This window comes from Procambarus clarkii, chromosome 22 (genome assembly GCF_040958095.1).
Source record: "Procambarus clarkii isolate CNS0578487 chromosome 22, FALCON_Pclarkii_2.0, whole genome shotgun sequence".
NCBI classification, from domain to species: Eukaryota; Metazoa; Arthropoda; class Malacostraca; order Decapoda; family Cambaridae; genus Procambarus; species Procambarus clarkii.
The window spans coordinates 4,124,852-4,148,096 of record NC_091171.1 but is presented as its reverse complement, the minus strand read 5'-3'; the positions used below and the strand labels follow the sequence as shown (position 1 = coordinate 4,148,096).

The 23,245-nt window shown below is 48.3% G+C and overlaps 1 protein-coding gene across 1 annotated transcript in view; it reads right to left on the bottom strand.

Moving 5' to 3' along the window:
* Nucleotides 1-23,025, bottom strand: part of LOC138367615 (ice nucleation protein InaA-like) — a 40,492-nt gene extending 17,467 nt beyond the window's left edge. The window contains exon 1 of the mRNA XM_069329337.1: nt 22,929-23,025. Coding sequence (XP_069185438.1) covers nt 22,929-23,025 — 97 coding nt within the window. The remainder of the gene's footprint in view (nt 1-22,928) is intronic.
* Between the last annotated feature and the right edge of the window lie 220 nt (nt 23,026-23,245).

The window sequence follows — 23,245 nt, the reverse complement described above, 5'->3', positions numbered from 1 at the left end:
TGGGAGAAGGCGGCATGGAGAGTTCTTCTCTCGTGCTGCAAGACAAATATTTACAGTAGCAACTAACTACTGAATCTCTATATTCAAGAAATTGAGAGTTACAGGTGACAAATTTTAATCACCTGTTATTAGATGTTATCGTGCGTCATAACGGTCAATCACCCAGCTACTACTAAACTCTTTACCAGATGCATCACATAAAGGAATATACTTAGCTGAAAGGGCACTGTATAAGTTTTAAGATTGCCGTGCTTCGCGTCTCCACGCTCCTGTTAGGCTTATCCTGGATCGTGGCGCGCTTCACTGGCCGGTCACGTGTAGTCCAGAACCAAGTTAAGTAGGTTCCTTATATGACACCAGCACCAGTAGAAGATATTATCTGCAAGGTTATTCACGCCTCACAGTGGCGACTTTCATCTGAGGATGGATAACGTCTGCCCTAGTGGCTGGGCAATGGCGTCTCCTTGTGAGTACGGTATGCGCAGGTCTGCCTCTGAGCGGCTCTCCACGTGTACTCTGTATGGTCTTCCTCAACCCACGCCGCGTCCCGCGTTCATAAAACAAATTATGTCACGAACATTAATATTTCTCGCATTTACGCTTGAAACGTTGAAGACTGGACGGGTTTATTATTTAGAGGAGGAAATTATTATTATTTACCACTTTAAGAGTAGTAAATATATAAGGGAGAGGAATTAATGTCTCCCCATGGCATTCACTGGTGACGTTAGCTTTATTACGAGATAAACGCTATGACTCCAACGCTCTATTCGGCTTTTAGTTGGAGGTCAATTTCATCCGCAATTAGTTATCATACAGAATGCCTTAGTTATAGAGAATCGAATTTAATTCTCACATACATTGGATATAATGTGTTTACTGTAAGGAAATCTGACGCAATACTGGCGTCAGGTGACGTGAGAATCCTAGCCTACTGCACAGATGAAATTATTAGTACATGAGAATTCTACGTGTTGTTAATTTTACTTACTACAATAATTAGTATAGTTAGTAATAAGTAATGAGAATACAACAGTGTTGTATTCGGTGTTGGAAATATCCAACAGAATTGTGAGGGGGGAGAATTATGAGGGGGGAGAATTGTGAAGGGGGAGAATTGTGAGGGAGGGGAGAATTGTGAGGGGGGAGAATTGTGAGGGGGAGAATTGTGAGGGGGGGGAGAATTGTGAGAGGGAGAATTGTGAGGGGGGAGAATTGTGAGGGGGGGAGAATTGTGAGGGGGAGAATTGTGAGGGGGAGAATTGTGAGGGGGGAATTGTGAGGGAGGGAGAATTGTGAGGGGGGAGAATTGTGAGGGGGGAGAATTGTGAGGGGGGGGGGGAGAATTGTGAGGGGGGGGGGAGAATTGTGAGAGGGGGGAGAATTGTGAGGGGGAGAATTGTGAGGGGGAGAATTGTGAGGGGGGGGGAGAATTGTGAGGGGGAGAATTGTGAGGGGGAGAATTGTGAGGGGGGAATTGTGAGGGGGGAATTGTGAGGGAGGGAGAATTGTGAGGGGGGGGAAATTGTGAGGGGGAATTGTGAGGGGGAGAATTGTGAGAGGGGGAGAATTGTGAGGGGGAAGAATTGTGAGGGGGAAGAATTGTGAGGGGGGAGAATTGTGAGGGGGGAGAATTGTGAGAGGGGGGAGAATTGTGAGGGGGAGAATTGTGAGGGGGAGAATTGTGAGGGGGGAGAATTGTGAGGGGGAGAATTGTGAGGGGGGGAATTGTGAGGGGGGAGAATTGTGAGGGGGGGGAGAATTGTGAGGGGGAGAATTGTGAGGGGGAGAATTGTGAGGGGGAGAATTGTGAGGGGGGAATTGTGAGGGAGGGGAGAATTGTGAGGGGGAGAATTGTGAGGGGGGGGAGAATTGTGAGGGGGGGAGAATTGTGAGGGGGAGAATTGTGAGGGGGGAATTGTGAGGGGGAGAATTGTGAGGGGGGGGGGAGAATTATGAGGGGGGAGAATTGTGAGGGGAGAATTGTGAGGGGGGGAGAATTGTGAGGGGGGAGAATTGTGAGGGGGATAATTGTGAGGGGGAGAATTGGGGGGGGGGGGGAATTGTGAGGGGGGGAATTGTGAGGGGGGGGGGAGAATTGTGAGGGGGGAATTGTGAGGGGGGAGAATTGTGAGGGGGGGGGGAATTGTGAGGGGGGGGGGAATTGTGAGGGGGGGAATTGTGAGGGGGGGGGAATTGTGAGGGGGACAATAGTGAGGGGAGGGACGGAGAATGGTAGGGAGGGGGGGAGGGAGAATGGTAGAGAGGGGGGGAGGGAGAATGGTGGGGAGGAGGAAGGGGGAGAGGTAAGGGGGGGGAGGGGAGATGGGGAGAGGTGAAAGGGGGAGGGGGAATGTTGTGGAGATATTTGGAGATGGAGAGAGGGAGAGGAGAAGACGGAGAGGAGATTGGGAGTGGGGAGGAGAGAGAGGTAATGAAAAGACAGACTCACTAGCAAAAACTGCCACAGTCTACCTGTTGTACAGGTTCAAATACCTCTAAGTTTTTCGTAGATTAAGGAGCAAATAAAAAAGAAATATTCCCAACTATCAAAAGTCGCCACAGAGCCAAAGTACCGAAAGGAAGATCCACTGCGATATGGTACGAACAAGCCACTGGGTACTACTCTTTCAAGCTTGACAAAAAGATATCCAGAGACATTGCAGTAGCCATACACAGACTCATACTTGGTTACAAGTGCTGCTGGGAGGTAATAAACCCAAGAGTTAAAGAGTGTCACATCTGTGGAACAGAAGCAGAGGCCCCACTATTGCACTACTTACTGGAATGTGAAGCTACTGAAGCCCTGCGCATCAAACTCAACATTAATCCAACGACAGCAGCTGCATTACATGCACATTCCACAGCGACTACATTGATTAGAAAAGCCGTTGAGAATGGGACTCACTAGTGAACACGGTGCATCTACATCCGCCACCAAGATAATGTTATTAAAACAAGACTAAAACCAGTGCACTAAAACAGAAGCGAAAAAGAAACAGGAGAAAAGGAGGAAAACCCTCCTCCATTTAAATCTTTGACCCAAATATCACAGTAACAAGGTTATCGCGAATAACCGAACTCGATTAAGGGCTCACCATAGCCCGTGCTACTTGGTCACTTCGTTCTGAGTAGCTAAATTTAAAAAACAACAACAATAACAACAGAGAGTGGGGACAAGAGATGAGAGAGAGGGGGAGACTGGGTGAAAGGGAGGGAGTAAGCAAAAGTGGGAGATCCGGGAGCAGCCGGGTATCCCCCTAGTATCTGTTACGCGAATGAGAAACATGAGTGGTGCAGAGTGTGTCCTCCAGCACAAAGCTTCTCACTGTGCTTGACCTGTCATTGTCTGATTGATCCTTGACAGTCAATCACACAATGTTCTTTGACTTTGAACATTTTCTTTGACAGGAAACTGAATATCTTCACCTTCCAATTGTGCCTGTTATTCCTCCTGATATCATGTTATCACTCCATGGTCACATGTATTAAATGCCTTTCCAAAGTTTGCATTTTGTGTTTTGCTACCAAAGTGCTTTCGTGATTTTGTCATAGTGGTTGAGCAGTTGCGAATAGCAGGATCTTCCCGCTCTAAACCCATGTTGACCTGGGTGGCTGTGGGCATTGTTCTCCATGAAGCTGGCGATCTCACTAATCACCGGATGGGGAATGGCCTGGCAGACTGGGGGGGGGGGGTCGTTGGCTGCATGACTGGGGGGGGGGGATGGGTCGTTGTCTGCATGACTGGGGGGGGTCGTTGGCTGTATGACTGAGGGAGGGTCGTCGACATGACAGGAGGATGGGCAATTGAGGTCAGACGCTTGTAGCTAGCAACGCATCTTGCAACAAAGACCAATGCAGGAAGCAACACACGATGTTGTGTTTGTAGAAAATGCTGCCCTATACGACACTATACTCAAGAAAGGTCAGGCCAGGCCAGGTCAGGTCAGACACTAGGAAGGGGCTATCGTATGTGCCTACACACACGCGTCAGAGTATGGCGTCTTATGCACGATACTCTATTTATTAATAAGGGGAAGGGGTCAGCGCCCCCCGTGGATAATATAATTCAATTAAACAAATACAACTCTGTTTTCAAGTCTTACCTCGTAGCGGCATCTGAAATTAATATTTGCACTGAAGATCATGAGGATGTGTCGGCCGGATGCTATAACCAGATGCCAGGCCAGGCCAACAGTCCAGTTTAGAAACCTCAAGAGAAATCTCGGGAGAAATCTCAGGAGAAAGCATCAGGAGAGACCTCAAGAGAAACCTCAAGAGAAAGCATCAGGAGAAACCTCATAAGAACATAAGAATAAAGGTAACTGCAGAGGGCCTATTGGCCCATACTGCAGTTACCCATAGCCTCTTGGCGTCAGTTACAGTGAGAGGGTATGTTAGCTAGAGCTCCAGCTCCAGCTAACATATGCTGGATACATGTTATTCTTTCCATAAAAGTGTTCCCAGTTATCAATGAAGGCTATCGCATTTAATTTACAATATTTATCCAGTCAGCAATTGACACCAAGTGCCCTCGACAACCATTCATTACCAACTTCCTTTCTTGGAAGAATGCCACATATGATCGGGATTCCTTCCTTGCTCCTAATTCTATAGCTGTCTTAAACCTCTGTATCAGTGCCTCCCTTCTAACTCGTCCTACACCATTTCCACTGGCACTGATACAAATAATGGCTTTGTTCCCATTTCCAGCCATAATGTCATTCATGTTATTTACTATACCACTAATTCCAGCTCCCGGATAGCAAACAGATAACCTGTTCCCCCGTCTAAATAATCTAAATACCTAAATTAAATTATCTAAATTATCTAAATACCCTCACCTGGGAATCTCCCACAACCAAAATTAACTTAGGTACTTCACTTTGTGGAGACCTTGATGGACCTGCGCTCCCTTCGTTGCCTTGACTGTCGAGCGAACTGCAGTCTCTGTACAGCACTCGTCTTCCAGCACGGCGAATGGGATCGAAGTATTTATAACATCTGTAGGCGGCTTTGTGAGAGACTTCTTAAGACCCCTGTCCTTTACGACACTTCAGGGGAAGATTTTCTACTGCTACTCTCCTCATTTGCTTCCTTTGAGGTTATTTCGTCTGTCTTAGCGCCTTCATCAGTCGTGGCTCCTCCCGCTGGGGCTCCACTTCTGCGCCCCACACAACATTATATTGTAGAATGTCCCATACTGACTGACTTTCGCCCTCCTGGGCTAAGGTATGCTGAACTGTGTAATTACTATATGAGTACTGGAACACTTGATGATATATTGGACTTGTACCCAAGATTAACCATGTAATGTACCAATTATACAATGTATGTATGTGATGTAACTATATAACCTGAGCTTGTAAAAGCACCTTAACTACCTTCAGTGATTAAGTGCTTAATTGCAAACTAGTTTCTCTATCAGCTATCTAACCCTGTCAGAGTAAAAGAGACAAATGTACGTGAATGCATGTGTGTGTATATGTGTATAAAGTATATATGGAAGCTGATCAGAATTACATTTCACCTTTGTAAATGCACATTAATGACACTATATAAAAGACACATCAAACACTTTATGTAGGGCAGACGTATATCTGTGTATCTATGTATTTACGTACGTAGGTTTGCTTAGCATTTTAAAGCACCGAATCACCTTCTGTGGTTGATTGTTCAATAAACCCTTGAACTATATGTTTAACACTTCTCTAACCCTGTCCATGGAGGACAGAAGAAAATGTATATATGCTGATTAGCATTGTAAATGTCTGGCCACGTCTGTGGTAGAAAATAATGAAATAATAATAAATACAGCTCCCTCACCAGTACCAGTTCACTCACTACAACTTCCATTTTCAGTATCAGGACCAGTATTTCCAGTTTCAGTATGGTCCAGACGGTATCTCGCCATGGATACTGAAAGAGTGTGCAGAGGCACTTTGCTTGCCACTCTCCATACTGTATAGTAGGTCACTGGAGACGGGAGAGCTACCAGAAATATGGAAGACGGCGAATGTGGTCCCAATATACACAAAGGGTGACAGGCAAGAGGCACTGAACTACAGGCCAGTGTCCTTGACTTGTATACCATGCAAGGTGATGGAGATGATCGTGAAAAAAAACCTGGTATTACATCTGGAGAGAAGGGACTTCGTGATAAATTGCCAACATGGGTTCAGGGAGGGGTAAATCTTGCCTGACTGGCTTAATAGAATTCTACGACCAGATGACGAAGATTAAGCAATGAAGAGAGGGCTGGGCGGACTGCATTTTCTTGGATTGTCGGAAAGCCTTTGACACAGTACCGCATAAGAGGCTGGTACATAAGCTGCAGAGACAGGCAGGTGTAGCTGGTAAGGTGCTCCAGTGGATAAGGGAGTACCTAAGCAATAGGAAGCAGAGAGTTACGTTGAGGGGTGAGACCTCCGATTGGCGTAAAGTCAGCAGTGGACCCACAGCGCTCTGTACTCGGTCCTATCTTGTTTCTGATATATGTAAATGATCTACCGGAGGGTATAGATTCATTTCTCTCAATGTTTGCGGACGATGCCAAAATTATAAGAAGGATTAAGACAGAAAAGGACTGCTTGAGGCTTCAAGAAGACCTAGACAAGCTGAAGGAATGGTCGAACAAATGGTTGTTAGAGTTTAACCCAACCAAATGTAATGTAATGAAGATAGGTGTAGGGAGCAGGAGACCAGATACAAGGTATCATCTGGGAGAGGAAATTCTTCAGGAGTCAGAGAAAGAAAAAGACTTGGGGGTTGATATCACGCCAGACCTGTCTCCTGCAGCCCATATCAAGAGGATAACATCAGCGGCATATGCCAGGCTGACCAACATACGAACGGCATTCAGAAACCTGTGAAAAGAATCATTCAGAACTTTGTATACCACATATGTCAGGCCAATCCTGGAGTATGCAGCCCCAGCATGGAGTCCATATCTAGTCAAGGATAAGACTAAACTGGAAAAGGTTCAAAGGATTGCCACCAGACTAGTACCCGAGCTGAGAGGTATAAGCTACGAGGAGAGACTACGGGAATTAAACCTCACTTGGCTGGAAGAGAGAAGAGTTAGGGGGGACATCATCACCACATTCAAGATTCTGAAGGGAATTGATAGGGTAGATAAAGACAGGCTATTTAACACAAGGGGCACACGCACAAGGGGACACAGGTGGAAACTGAGTGCCCAAATGAGCCACAGAGATATTAGAAAGAACTTTTTTAGTGTCAGAGTGGTTGACAAATGGAATGCATTAGGAAGTGATGTGGTGGAGGCTGACTCCATACACAGTTTCAAGTGTAGATATGATAGAGCCCAATAGGCTCAAGAATCTGTACATCAGTTGATTGACGGTTGAGAGGCGGGACCAAAGAGCCAGAGCTCAACCCCCGCAAGCACAACTAAGTGAGTACACACAAAGGTCAATGAGTCAGAGTAATATTCTTGACCCAGCAAAATAAATGTTATCAACCAGATAACAACATTGATCATTCATTAACATAAAATGTAGAGTGACAGGCGGCGGGAGGGAGGCGGGCAACACAATGGTGTGCTTGTTAGTAGCGTGAGGGGGTGACGTCACCGTGTAACACCCAGTTACACTGATGACTTTGATGAAACACGATGACGTAGGTACTCTGTTGCTTCCGAGGTGGTCACGTGACTTCTCTCTCTCTCGCTACCAGTGTTACCAACCCTTCCTCTTGTTTATATAGTACCTATTGTCACCATCCTCAAGAGTCAGAGTTCGTACGTACTGACCTTCTAGATAGTAGTATACTGACTAGTAGGGAATTATTTTATAATAAATGAAGCTAAAACACAAACTTTAATATTCCTTAGTACTATATTAGGCCTCAGATATCGTGTATTAGGCCTAAAGAGGTTAGGTTAGGTTAGTTTGTCAAAGCAACACAAGTAAAACATAGTTTTCAGGTTTGTCCAACTCAATAGTTCAGATTCCTACGTTCTAATTTCGTTGTACGTCGGAATATACGCTATGGTCGTCCGCGTTACTATAAGAACTACCAAAACAGGAGGACGGGCTGAGTTTTGCTAACTTACACGAACGGCTAATTCGTGCAATGTTACGGAGGGGGGGGGGGGGGTAGGATTTTGAGGCGAGAGCTTGAATATAGGTGCTGGTTAACTAATTGATGTTGGATAATGTCAGGTGATCACTACCAGCTGTCCTGCCAGGGAGACCACGCCCGTCTACCCCACACACTCCGGAGACAGAATAATTTGGCAGTCCCTAAGGTCCTCACAACCGTCCTGGGGAAGGGGGGGGGGAGCCAACAGACAGGTCTATGAATCTGACTAATGGGGGAACAGGCAATGATGGCTGCCCCAATCGCAGGGGCTTACACATATCGTCTAGGTACACCATTAATGCGTCATGGTTGACTCCACAGCGAGTAAGATGACCGACGTCTTGACTCTGGCTTCCAAGACAAGAACTCCTCCCAATTCATCAGGGACTGGGGCACATGGCGACCCCCGTCATAACCATGATCTGCTCCCTATGTGGGCTCAACAGTGAGACCCAACATGGGACCATCCCTGCATGTCCGACACGCAGGGATGGTCCGACACGCTTCCTGACGGAGTGTACTCTTCAGCTGAGTTTCCTAATGTAGTGCACGTAATGTTCAACTAAAGAAATTAAGGATCTGACAATAAGAAAATTGTACATAGATTTACACAATAATTTGTCCATCAGGAGGCGAATGCCTGAAGGCTCTCCTAAGCTCACCTTGAACCTAGTGTACTACAGGTATGCCTTTTGCCACTCTACAGCACTGATTACTATTAGTAATGGTAACGTCTTCTCACACACATAAAAACCTACTCTCCCCCTTCATGGCGGGTCTGTTGGTGTAGGAAGGTGTTCCGTGAGCATGGCAAACTACATGGGGGTTGTAATGTTGTTGTTTTAGATTTAGCTACTAAGAACGAAGTGTCCATGTAGCACAGGCTATCTTGAGCCCGTAATTGAGTTCGGTTATTCGCGATAACCTTGTTACTGTGATATTTGGGTCAAAGTTCTAATTGGAGGTGCGGTTTCCTCCGTTTTCCCTATTTCTTTTTCGCTTCTGTTTTAGCGCACTGGTTTTAATCTTGTTTTAATAACATCTTGGTGGCGGATGTAGATGCAGAATGCTCACTAGTGAGTCCCATTCCTCAACGGCTTTTCTAATCAATGTAGTCGCTGTGGAATGTGCATCTAATGCAGCTGCTGTCGTTGGATTAATGTTGAGTTTGATGCACAGATGTGACACTCTTTAACTATTGGGTTCATTACCTCCCAGCAGCACTTGTAACCAAGTCTGAGTCTGTGTATGGGTACTGCAATGTCTCTGGATATCTTTTTGTCAAGCTTAAAAGAGGAGTACCCAGTGGCTTGTTCGTACCATATCGCAGTGGATCTTCCTTCCGCTACTTTGGCTCTGTGGCGACTTTTGATAGTTGGGAGTATTTTCTTCTTGATTTGCTCTTTAATCTGCGAAAAACTTAAGAGATATTTGAACCTGTACAACACGTAGACAGTGGCAGTTTTTGCTAGTGAGTCTGTCTTTTCATTACCATCTATGCCAATGTGACTTGGTATCCAATTTAGGGTGATTGACAGCCCTAGATTATGGGCTTCTTTTCCTATATGTTGGATTTCTGTGAGGAGTTGTATATTATCTCTGTGCTGACTGGATAACAATGCCTGGAGCGAAGATTTAGAGTCTGTATGAATGATGACATCATGTAAATTATTCTCAATTGTATAGTTTATTGCCTCCTTCAGGGCATATAATTCTGTTTGCAATGTTGAGCACCCACTATTCATGCTCCAGTAAGCTTCATGGTTGTTAGTGCAAACTGCTGCCCCTCTGCTGCCCCTCTTTCTTGATCAACTGATCCGTCTGTGAAGATGTGAGTGGTTGTCGGTCTTGAGATGGTTTCCATTTGTTGTTCTATGACTGCTTTGAGCCTCTGCGAGTCACATGCTGATTTTTTAACTGGCTATCGGAAGTGTTGATATGGTCTATCTTCCCCTTTGTTTTTAATGGTCCATTTCAAGTCCACTTTCTCTATAATCTTTAATAATCTATAACCAGATAGCTTTAACCAGATAGCTATAACTTTAATAATCTTTAATAATCTATAACCAGATTATCCGTCCATGCACTGGTTCTATATTGAAGGTTTCTATGAAGCGATCTTTGTATGCTATCTTTGATTGACAGTCTGGCGGTGGTTCCAACAAGTTTTGCTGTTATGGTGGCTGTCCTTTGTTTGATCCTGTTTTCTAATGCTGGTAAATTGGTTTCCATTCTTAGAATCTCTCTCTACGCGTCCATATAAGTGCTCCCAGCATTGTTCTGAGAGCATCATTATGAGACACTTCCAGTTTCTCCCACTGGTTATCACTGAGGGATGTAAGAGCAGGAGCAGCATAGTCAATGAGTGACCTAACTGTGAACGTAGTACATTTTGTGTACTGGTAGAGATACACTCTCCTGCCTTGCATCTCTATTAGGGGTTGTGATCCTACGAGGTAGTTAAGAAGGGTTGGGAGGTTGTTGGGGTGAGGTGTGGGGACCAGGGGAAGGTGAGACACGGTGGATATGGGGGGGGGGGGTGGAGGGGGGGCAGGTAGAGTGGGTCATTGATGGGGGGCCAGGGAGGGGCTCAAGATGAGGAGGATTTCTATGTGGATGAAAAGTGGGGTGTTACGATTCTCTCTCTGGAGTTGCTGAACTCCTGGTGGAGGGTTTGTCAATTCCCTCTAGGATTGTTGGGTTGGGGACTCAGGTTCCCTGGTTCTCTTCCCTCTCCCTGCAGTTCTTCCTTGCATCTGCTGTCATGATTCTTTCATCCCTCATCATGTTCCTCTGAAGGAATACTTTTTTGCATCCTATTGTGTTTTACAGTTTGCTCTTCTTTGCTAGAATTTCTTCTTTTGTGTTCTCATTTGGGACCAGAAATGGTCCCTCGAGCTATTAGCTCCTGGGAATGCTATCTTTACCAGTCGATCTGTGTCCTTGTTGTTCCAGCCTAGCCTGAAAACTTACTCTATGTTGTTCAGCCTCTTCCATCTGTATCCCCTCCACGACCTCTGTCACTGCAGATTGGTCCTTAGCTCTTCTCTCCACCTGACTCGAATCTTATTGTTCCTAAATGCTACTGCAACTACAGTTATTTTTCCTTGCCAGCAGTTGACCAGTGCAACTTGCTGCTTCCTGTGAAGTAGTTAATTTCATGGCATCCTCCTTCACTGTAGACATGGCTTCTGCACTCTTAGCATTCCTGCAAATGTGGCTCCCACTGTAGAAGTTCCTCTCATTGACTGACATATTCCAAGTTTCTTGAGTGGTGGCTGTTGTCTGGGACCGACTCTGAGCAGCGTTCTCTACGAGGCTGTGATGCTCTCAGCTCACCTTGTAGGGAGCTCGTGTTTGTGGGAGGAAGCCCCTGTATTTACTTTTTGTTTCTCCAGAATCAAGCAATTAGCTCCTGGACTCCGCCTTACTTAATAATCTATTTTTCCTTAATTATAACTACTACATATAATTCTAACACGTACACTCACTGGGCGCGGAATACAAGACACGGGGGCACAAGGATGATCCGACACACACACACGGGCGCAGGGATGGTCCGACACACACGGGCGCAGGGATGGTCCGACACACACAGGGTGCAGGGATGGTCCGACACACACAGAGGGTGCAGGGATGGTTCGACACACACACAGGGTGCAGGGATGGTCCGACACATACAGAGGGTGCAGGGATGGTTCGACACACACACAGGGTGCAGCGATGGTCCGACACATACAGAGAGTGCAGGGATAGTCCGACACACACAGAGATTGCTGGGATGGTCCGACACACACACAGGGTGCAGGGATGGTTCGACACACACACAGGGCGCAGGGATGGTCCGACACATACAGAGGGTGCAGGGATGGTCCGACACACACAGAGGGTGCAGGGATGGTCCGACACACACAGAGGGTGCAGGGATGGTCCGACACACACACAGGGTGCAGGGATAGTCCGACACACACAGGGATGGTCCGACACAGATAGGGATGGTCCGACACACACAGGGATGGTCCGACACACACAGGGATGGTCCGACACACACAGGGATGGTCCGACACACACAGGGATGGTCCGACACACACAGGGATGGTCCGACACACACAGGGATGGTCCGACACACACAGGGATGGTCCGACACACACAGGGATGGTCCGACACACACAGGGATGGTCCGACACACACAGGGATGGTCCGACACACACAGGGATGGTCCCACACACACAGGGATGGTCCCACACACACAGGGATGGTCCCACACACACAGGGATGGTCCGACACACACAGGGATGGTCCCACACACACAGGGATGGTCCCACACACACAGGGATGGTCCGACACACACAGGGATGGTCCCACACACACAGGGATGGTCCCACACACACAGGGATGGTCCGACACACACAGGGATGGTCCGACAAGTTCCCTGGTAGTTGAAGACATACATCGGTCGGTTTTCCAGGTTCAATCTTTGCTAATTATACGTTTGGTAGCTTTATCGATTATGCAGATGAGCTTAAATAATTCCCCGACGCGGGCGTCAGCGTGCCTGATCAGCCTTTAATTACTACAGGGAGTCCAGATCCCTGGGTGCTGTTTTCAGCCTTGTTTATTGCGGCCGCTCTGATATATGGGCCGGGAACCGCAAATTGCATAGGGAATACCTCCTCACGGAATGCCATTAATGTACATAAAGGCGAATTAGAATATATTGTGTTCATCTTCCTTATGTATAATAGGCGGTCTTGGGTGACCGCCCCGGCCGTAATATCTTCCTGTTGACATCTACTGGAGAGCCACCAGTTGTTATTTAATATTTTTTTAAGTTTTGCCCCGAGGGGCGAGTTTATTGGGCAGCGCCACTCATCCTGTGAGTGGACACACCGCCATAGTGACAGTATTGGGCAGCGCCACTCATCCTGTGAGTGGACACACCGCCATAGTGACAGTATTGGGCAGCGCCACTCATCCTGTGAGTGGACACCGCCATAGTGACAGTATTGGGCAGCGCCACTCATCCTGTGAATGGACACACCGACATATTGATAGTACTGGGCAGCGCCACTCATCCTGTGAGTGGATACACCGCCATAGTGACAGTATTGGGCAGCGCCACTCATCCTGTGAGTGGATACACCGCCATAGTGACAGTATTGGGCAGCGCCACTCATCCTGTGAGTGGATACACCGCCATAGTGACAGTATTGGGCAGCGCCACTCATCCTGTGAATGGACACACCGCCATAGTGACAGTATTAGGCAGCGCCACTCATCCTGTGAGTGGATACACCGCCATAGTGACAGTATTGGGTAGCGCCACTCATCCTGTGAGTGGATACACCGCCATAGTGACAGTATTGGGCAGCGCCACTCATCCTGTGAATGGACACACCGCCATAGTGACAGTATTGGGCAGCGCCACTCATCCTGTGAGTGGTCACACCGCCATAGTGACAGTATTGGGCAGCGCCACTCATCCTGTGAGTGGACACACCGCCATAGTGACAGTATTGGGCAGCGCCACTCATCCTGTTAGTGGACACACCGCCATAGTGACAGTATTGGGCAGCGCCACTCATCCTGTGAGTGGACACACCGCCATAGTGACAGTATTGGGCAGCGCCACTCATCCTGTGAGTGGACACACCGCCATAGTGACAGTACTGGGCAGCGCCACTCATCCTGTGAGTGGACACACCGCCATAGTGACAGTATTGGGCAGCGCCACACATCCTGTGAGTGGACACACCGCCATAGCAGCATGTACAACACTCCCCCAATAGGAAGAAAACCCGCTGGGTTGTTCATCCTGTCACTTGTACCCAGACACAACTGGGACTTGCTTAACTGTCTCAAGTGAACAGCTTCTCAAACAAAAACATTAACATTCGTCAACCCATAAAATCTTACGTTATCTTGCAGGTGCAAAACAGGGGAATCTTTCAAGAACAATTCAATTTTTTTCTTTATTATGCACCCCATACCCATCCCGTGGGCGGTGGTGTAAAGGATTACAGAGGCACAATGTCTATATTTGACAAATAGTATTTTCCTAACTGAAACAAAGTGGGGTTTATTATTCTACACATATTTCTAATGTCTCTCAGGTGTTTACATTCTCTCAGGTAGTGGTCAAGGCGCTGCCCACTCTCATCACAGATTCTGCAACTCCTCTGCTCAACTGTTGTTTCCATTCCGAATTTCCATGGATATTTGTATCCATGATGGATTCTTGCTAATACTGATTCCCTCCCGCGGCCATCTCTTCTTCGTCCGTAATGATTGGGATTGCCAGCTGCAACCATGTTGTACCAACGTCCAGATTCACCGAGTTGTTGTTCTATCCTCCTTTCCTCAGTTACCTTGTCACGGTGATGTTGCCTGACAATACCTTTAATTTGTAGCAGTCTTTGGTATGAAGTACTCAATATGGTCTCCTTCAGCAGCCAGCACATCTGCTCGTTCATTTCTACAGATTCCAACATGGGAGGGGATCCACAGAAATTTGATGACCTTTCCCTGGTTGGTTAGTACTCTCACTGCTTTCTTGATCTCAGCGACTATCTTGAGGTTATCTTGAGATGATTTCGGGGTTTTAGTGTCCCCGCGGCCCGGTCCTCGACCAGGCCTCCACCCCCAGGAAGCAGCCCGTGACAGCTGACTAACACCCAGGTACCTATTTTACTGCTAGGTAACAGGGGCATTCAGGGTGAAAGAAACTTTGCCCATTTGTTTCTGCCTCGTGCGGGAATCGAACCCGCGCCACAGAATTACGAGTCCTGCGCGCTATCCACCAGGCTACGAGGCCCCATCAGTGGAGATCAGTAGAATCAGTGGAGATCACTGCACCGTTAGTGCTTCGTTCAAGGAATGTTGACGCCATAACAATGGCAGTTAGCTCCGCTTGTGTTGAAGAGGCATAGTTCTCAATACGGGCTTTTTATTTATTTTCCGCATTGTAAGGCATTGTTCCTAATTACATTGTATGCTGCACCAGCCTTGTCATTGACGGTTAGATGATCCATCTATGAGGGAATTTTTTTTGTAGGTGGGGAAGCTGTTTACCGTCCCCTCTCCCGTCCCACCCTCTCCCCTCTACCGTCCCACCCTGTCCCCTCTACCCTCCCAGCCTGTCCCATAGTAATACCGTCCTCCTGGAGGTGACGGGCCAGGTGTCTCGCCAATGAGTTACGTTAATATCTAGTCCAGAGGAGGAGTTTACTCATTACGTCGCCTCTCTTATGTTAATTACACGTAAGGGCTGCAGGGGGGTGGAGTGGGGGAATGGGGAGTGAGGAAGGGGATTGGGGTAAAGGGTTGTCGTAGACGGTATAAAGTGATATTTTGCTTCACAAAGGCAGAGGACGATACGCAGTAGCAGCAACAGCAGGAGCAACAGTAGCAAGAACAGGAGCAGAAGTAGCAGTAGCAGGAGCAGGAGGAAGCAGCAGGTCATTAATCAACACTGTGACTCTGTATTTCTCTGCTCAGACTTGAGAGTCAAAGCCAAAAGAGCTGTAATTGTTTCAAGAGATCGTTAATAGCACTTTATCATATAAAGTGAAAGTTAACCCGACTTTCATTGTTGCAGCAGATCGTTAAAGCACTTTACTGAATGAGAAATCCAAATGGAATTTGTCTCTATAAAAGATACCAGTTGACTGTGAATAGATTACATGATGATGCAATTTGTGGTGATGATGTGGTGGTGGTGTGGTGGTGGTGGTGTGGTGGTGGTGGTGTGGTGGTGGTAGTGGTGGTGGTGTGGTGGTGGTGGTGTGGTGATGGTGTGGTGGTGGTGTGGTGGTGGTGGTGTGGTGGTGGTGGTGGTGGTGGTGATGTGGTGGTTGTGGTGTGGTGGTGGTGGTGGTGGTGTGGTGGTGGACTCACGTATTTGTGCTTGCGGGGGCTGAGCTCTGGCTCTTTGGTCCCGCCTCTCAACTTCAATCAACTGGTGTACAGGTTCCTAAGCCTACTGGGCTGTGTCATATCTACACTTGAAACTGTGTATGGAGTCAGCCTCCACCACATCACTGCCTATTGCATTCCACCTGTTAACTACTCTGACACTGAAAAAGTTCTTTCTAACGTCCCTGTGGCTTATTTGGGTACTCAGTTTCCACTTGTGTTCCCTTGTTCGCGTACCACCAGTGTTGAATAGTTTATCCTTGTCTACCCTGTCAATTCCCCTGAGGATTTGTAGGTGGTGATCATGTCTCCCCTTACTCTTCTGTCTTCCAATGTCATAAGGTGCATTTCCCGCAGCCTTTCCTCGTAATTCATGCCTCTTAGTTCTTTGATTAGTCTAGTGGCATACCTCTGAACTTTTTCCAGCTTCGTCTTGTGCTTGACAAGGCACGGGCTCCATGCTGGGGCCGCATACTCCAGGATTGGTCTTACATATGTGGTGTACAAGGTTCTGACTGATTCCTTACACAGGTTCCTGTAGGCTGTTCTGATGTTAGCCAGCCTCGCATATGCCGCAGACGTTATTCTTTTTATGTGGGCTTCAGGAGACAGGTTTGGTGTGATATCAACTCCTAGATCTTTCTCTCTGTCCGTTTCATGAAGTACTTCATATCCCATTCGGTATCCTGTGTCTGGCCTCCTGTTTCCACTGCCTAGTTTCATTATCTTACATTTACTCGGGTTGAACTTTAGTAGCCATTTATTGGCCCATTCATTCAGTCTGTCTAGGTCATCTTGTAGCCTTCTACTATCATCCTCTGTTTCAATCCTCCTCATAATTTTTGCATCATCAGCAAACATTAAGAGAAACGAGTCTATACCCTCTGGGAGATCATTTACATATATCAGAAACAGTATAGGTCCAAGGACTGACCCCTGCGGGACTCCACTGGTGATGCCTCGCCAATCTAGCTTCACCCCTCACAGTGACTCGTTGTCTCCTGTTGCTTAGGTACTCCCTAATCCAATGGAGTACCTTCCCTTTCACTCCAGCCTGCATCTCCAGCTTTTTCACTAGCCTCTTGTGTGGTACTGTATCAAAGGTTTTCTGGCAATCCAAAAATATGCAGTCTGCCCACCCCTCTCTCTCTTTCCTGATTTTTGTTGCCTGGTCGTAGAATTCAATTAATCCTGTGAGGCAGGACTTGCCATCCCTGAACCCATGTTGACGCATGCGTTGTGGTGGTGGTGTGGTATTGGTGTGGTGGTAGTGGTGTGGTGGCAGTGGTGTGGGGGTGTTGTTGTAGTGGTGTTGTGGTGGTGTGGTTGTGGTGGTGTGGTTGTGGTGGTGTAGTTGTGGTGGTGTGGTTGTGGTGGTGTGGTAGTGGTGTGGTGGTGGTGTGGTTTTGGGCGTGTGGTAGTGGTGGTGTGGTAGTAGTGTGGTAGTGGTAGTAGTGTGGTAGTGGTGGTGTGGTAGTGGTGTGGTAGTGGTGTAGTAGTGGTGGTGTGGTGGTAGTAGTGTGGCAGTAGTGTGATTGTGGTGGTGTGGTAGTGGTGCTGTGGTAGTAGTGTGGTAGTGGTGGTGTGGTAGTGGTTGTGTGGTGGTAGTGGTGGTTTGGTAGTGGTGGTGTGGTAGTGGTGGTGTGGTGGTAGTGGTGTGGTAGTGGTGGTGTGGTGGTAGTGGTGGTGTGGTAGTGGTGGTGTGGTAGTGGTGGTGTGGTAGTGGTGGTGTGGTAGTGGTGGTGTGGTGGTGGTGTGGTAGTAGTGTGGTAGTGGTGGTGTGGTAGTGGTGGTGTAGTAGTAGTGGTGTGGTAGTGGTGGTGTTGTAGTAGTGTGGTAGGGGTAGTGTGGTAGTGGTGGTGTGGTAGTGTACTCACCTAGTTGTGTTTGCGGGGGTTGAGCTCTGGCTCTTTGGTCCCGCCTCTCAACCGTCAATCAACAGGTGTACAGTGTGGTAGTGGTGGTGTGGTAGTGGTGGTGTGGTAGTAGTGTGGTAGTGGTGGTGTGGTAGTAATGTGGTAGTGGTGGTGTGGTAGTAGTGTGGTAGTGGTGGTGTGGTAGTGGTGGTGTGGTAGTGTTGGTGTGGTAGTAGTGTGGTAGTGGTGGTGTGGTAGTAGTGTGGTAGTGGTGGTGTGGTAGTGGTGGTGTGGTAATGGTGGTGTGGTAGTGTTGGTGTGGTAGTAGTGTGGTAGTAGTGTGGTAGTGGTGGTGTGGTAGTAGTGTGGTAGTGGTGGTGTGGTTGTGGTGGGGTAGTGGTGGTAGTGGTGGTGTGGTAGTGGTGGTGTGGTAGTGGTGGCGTGGTAGTGGTGGCGTGGTAGTTGTTGTGTGGTAGTGGTGGTGTGGTGGTAATGGTGGTGTGGTGGTAGTGGTGGTGTGGTGGTAGTGGTGGTGTGGTAGTGGTGGTGTGGTAGTGGTGGTGGTGTGGTAGTTGTGTGGTAGTGGTGGTGTGGTAGTGGTGGTGTGGTAGTGGTGGTGTGGTAGTGGTGGTGTGGTAGTAGTGTGGTAGTGGTGGTGTGGTAGTAGTGTGGTAGTGGTGGTGTGGTAGTAGTGTGGTAGTGGTGGTGTGGTAGTGGTGGTGTGGTAGTGGTGGCGTGGAAGTGGTGGTGTGGTAGTGGTGGTGTGGTAGTAGTGGCGTGATAGTGGTGGTGTGGTAGTGGTGGTGTGGTGGTAATGGTGGTGTGGTGGTAATGGTGGTGTGGTGGTAGTGGTGGTGTGGTAGTGGTGGTGTGGTAGTAGTGTGGTAGTGGTGGTGTGGTTGTGGTGGTGTGGTGGTAGTGGTGGTGTGGTAGTGGTGGTGTGGTAGTGGTGGCGTGGTAGTGGTGGTGTGGTAGTGGTGTGGTAGTGGTGGCGTGATAGTGGTGGTGTGGTGGTAGTGGTGGTGTGGTGGTAGTGGTGGTGTGGTAGTGGTGGTGGTGGTGGTAGTGGTGGTGTGGTGGTAGTGGTGGTATGGTGGTAGTGGTGGTGTGGTGGTGTGGTGGTAGTGGTGGTGTGGTGGTAGTGGTGGTGTGGTGGTAGTGGTGGTGTGGTAGTGGTGGTGGTGTGGTGGTAGTGGTGGTGTGGTAGTGGTGGTGTGGTGGTAGTGGTGGTGTGGTGGTAGTGGTGGTGTGGTGGTAGTGGTGGTGTGGTGGTAGTGGTGGTGTGGTGGTAGTGGTGGTAGTGGTGGTAGTGGTGGTGTGGTGGTAGTGGTGGTGTGGTGGTAGTGGTGGTGTGGTGGTATTGGTGGTGTGGTGGTAGTGATGGTGTGGTGGTAGTGGTGGTGTGGTGGTAGTGGTGGTGTGGTGGTAGTGGTGGTGTGGTGGTAGTGGTGGTAGTGGTGGTGTGGTGGTAGTGGTGGTGTGGTGGTGTGGTGGTGTGGTAGTGGTGGTGTGGTAGTGATGGTGTGGTGGTAGTGGTGGTGTGGTGGTGTGATAGTGGTGGTCTGGTAGTGGTGGTGTGGTGGTAGTGGTGGTGTGGTGGTAGTGGTGGTGTGGTGGTGTGGTGGTAGTGGTGGTAGTGGTGGTGTGGTGGTAGTGGTGGTGTGGTGGTAGTGGTGGTGTGGTGGTAGTGGTGGTGTGGTAGTGGTGTGCGGTGGTAGTGGTGGTGTGGTGGTAGTGGTGGTGTGGTAGTGGTGTGTGGTGGTAGTGGTGGTGTGGTGGTAGTGGTGGTGTGGTGGTAGTGGTGGTGTGGTGGTAGTGGTGGTGTGGTAGTGGTGGTGTGGTAGTGGTGTGTGGTGGTAGTGGTGGTGTGGTGGTAGTGGTGGTGTGGTAGTGGTGTGTGGTGGTAGTGGTGGTGTGGTGGTAGTGGTGGTGTGGTGGTAGTGGTGGTGTGGTAGTGGTGTGTGGTGGTAGTGGTGGTGTGGTGGTAGTGGTGGTGTGGTGGTAGTGGTGGTGTGGTAGTAGTGGTGGTGTGGTAGTGGTGTGTGGTGGTAGTGGTGGTGTGGTGGTAGTGGTGGTGGCGTGGTAGTGGTGGTGTGGTGGTAGTGGTGGTGTGGTGGTGTGGTGGTGTGGTAGTGGTGGTGTGGTAGTGGTGGTGTGGTGGTAGTGGTGGTGTGGTAGTGGTGGTGTGGTAGTGGTGTGTGGTGGTAGTGGTGGTGTGGTGGTAGTGGTGGTGTGGTAGTGGTGTGTGGTGGTAGTGGTGGTGTGGTGGTAGTGGTGGTGTGGTGGTAGTGGTGGTGTGGTAGTGGTGTGTGGTGGTAGTGGTGGTGTGGTGGTAGTGGTGGTAGTGGTGGTGTGGTGGTAGTGGTGGTGTGGTAGTGGTGGTGTGGTGATAGTGGTGGTGTGGTGGTAGTGGTGGTGTGGTAGTGGTGGTGTGGTAGTGGTGTGTGGTGGTAGTGGTGTGTGGTGGTAGTGGTGGTGTGGTGGTAGTGGTGGTGTGGTGGTAGTGGTGGTGTGGTGGTAGTGGTGGTGTGGTGGTAGTGGTGGTGTGGTGGTAGTGGTGGTAGTGGTGGTAGTGGTGGGGTGGTAGTGGTGGTGTGGGGGGGGGGACGCGTGGCCTCCCACGCGTCCCCCCCCCCCACCCCTCGTGTGTGCTACGGGAGATCTCCATTTTTCGCGGTGGGAAGTGGGAAGAAGGCCAATAATCCGAGTGCCGTGGGTTCGACTCCAGGTGACGGCCCAGACGGCTTGATTACGGTCTTGTCCGGAATTATTGCACTGATTAGTAGGGCTAATTGACAGCTCTGTCTTGCAAGCGCGAGGTCTATTAAGGTCACTATGTAGGGCGTAGCATCTGTGTTGCTGGGGCCTGAGGTGGTGGTCTGCACCATGTTGCTGACGTCATCACATGTTATACACCATGTTGTTGACGTCAGGACATGTTATACACCATGTTGCTGACGTCAGGACATGTTATACACCTTGTTGTTGACGTCAGGACATGTTATACACCTTGTTGTTGACGTCAGGACATGTTATACACAATGTTGCTGACGTCATTACATGTTATACACCATGTTGTTGACGTCAGGACATGTTATACACAATGTTGCTGACGTCATTACATGTTATACACCATGTTGCTGACGTCATCACATGTTATACACCATGTTGTTGACGTCAGGACATGTTATACACAATGTTGCTGACGTCATTACATGTTATACACCATGTTGCTGACGTCAGGACATGTTATACACAATGTTGCTGACGTCATTACATGTTATACACCATGTTGCTGACGTCAGGACATGTTATACACCATGTTGCTGACGTCAGGACATGTTATACACCATGTTGCTGACGTCAGGACATGTTATACACCACGCTGCTGACGTCAGGACATGTTATACACTGTGTTATTGCAAGCACAACTAGGTGAATACACACACACACACACGTGACCTGATATGACCCAGTGTTAAGTGCCAGGTTACTGCTGCGATTCACTACAACAAAACAGAAACAAAAATAAGTGGTTAATGGTTGGTACAGCTGTTAGCTCCCTTGTTGACCTGTCCGGACAGGTACTGGTAGCGATGGACAGACGGCAACCCGTTCTCGCAAATTCGTAAAGTCAATATTGACTTATTAACCACGTGCATAGGTGATATACTTAACATAATAGATACCCTTAAAAAGATTCATAGAAAACACCAACCTTACCTAACCTTGTTTGTATCTTAAGATAAGCATCTTATTGCTTCGTAATTACAATTATTACTTAACCTATACCTATTATAGGTTAGGTAATAATTGTAATTACGAAGCAATAAGATGCTTATCTTAACATACTAAGTAGGTTAGGTAAGGTCGGTGTTTTCTATGAATCTTTTTAAGGGTATCTATTATGTTAAGTATGTCACCTATGCACATATTTAATAAGTCAATATTGACTTATTAAATTTGCGAGAACGGGTTGCAGACGGAGCAAGGGGGAGGGACGGGGGATAGGCGGGGGGGGGGGGATAGTCAGGGAGGGGGGTTAAAGGGGGGCTGGGGGATTAGCAGATTAAAGGGGGGTAGAGAGAGGGAGGGATTGGATAAGCGGGGAAGAAAGGGATAGGCGCAGCGGATGATAGGTGGATGGGGAGGGGGGATGTTCGTGGAGGAAGATTAACGGGGGAAGGAGATAGGAACAGGAGGGGGGTGGGGGGGGGAGAGGCAAGGGGGAGGACTGGTGGAGGGAAGGTTATGGGAAGGATGCCGGGTGTGGGATAGGGCAGCCGGGCTGGGATAGGTGGTGGGAGCTAGATGGGTACGAGGCAAGGGGGCAGAGGGGGTGGGGAAAGGGTGGGAAGGGGGGATGGAGATGGGCGTGGATGAAAGAAGAAAGAAGAGGAAGCCATTACTTCGCTACTGCCTCCCAGAGTGCATATCCCCCCCCCCCACCCAAGAAACCACCCCTCCCTCATTCTGCTCTAAACTGGATAACGATCCCCCTTAACGAGGCGATCTGGTCACTAAACCACCCTTTTTATTGCCTGCCGGCCATTAACAACCCTTCAATGTTTACAAGGGTAGTGAGCCTTCTCACTCACTCAAAAAGACTTCAGCTCCATTTATCTGTGATTTCACGAAAAAAATATATACACGTGTATACATAGAGGGACATTTATTGTACAAGATTACATTACAAAATGTGGCCTTAACACACACACAACACAACCAATAAAAGTAAAATGAAAAAACTCGCCAATGAGAAACATTGATAAATCGCGACACTGAGGCGCTGGAACAAGAAACTTTTTGCTCTCTGGTCTTTTGTAGCGCCAATCAATATGTCCCCCAATTCCTTCAGGAACTTCAATGCACATTTTCCCCACGAGCCGTGGGTCTCCGTACCGATTGGAACGAAGCTGCAGCAGTGTGCCAGACCTCTGTATTTGATGGTTTTATGCAATTCCCTGATAGAAGCAGTGCCGTGTGTGCTGTGGTGGAGGTAGGTATTGGCCAGTGTGGAAGTATATATGTAGTTCCACACCACTTGCTTACTATCCTTCCAAGGCAGCAAGGTGACCCCATCTGAACGCTTCTGAGGATCGTTGGGTCTGAATAAGTGTGGTTCTCTTTGTGCCGGGCAGCGGGCCATGGCGAGGCTCCTCTTGATGATGTCGTTTACTTCATGTCTTGTAATCTTACCCTGTGATTTACGACATACCAGACTATGACGACCATATAACGAATTTACAACGTATCTCCGGTGTATCAGTATTGATACTACCAACAAGCGAGTTGTTACTAATTACGACCAAACTTAAAGTCACTTAAAACTACTTAATGCTGCCATCACCTTCGTCTTTGATCAACAA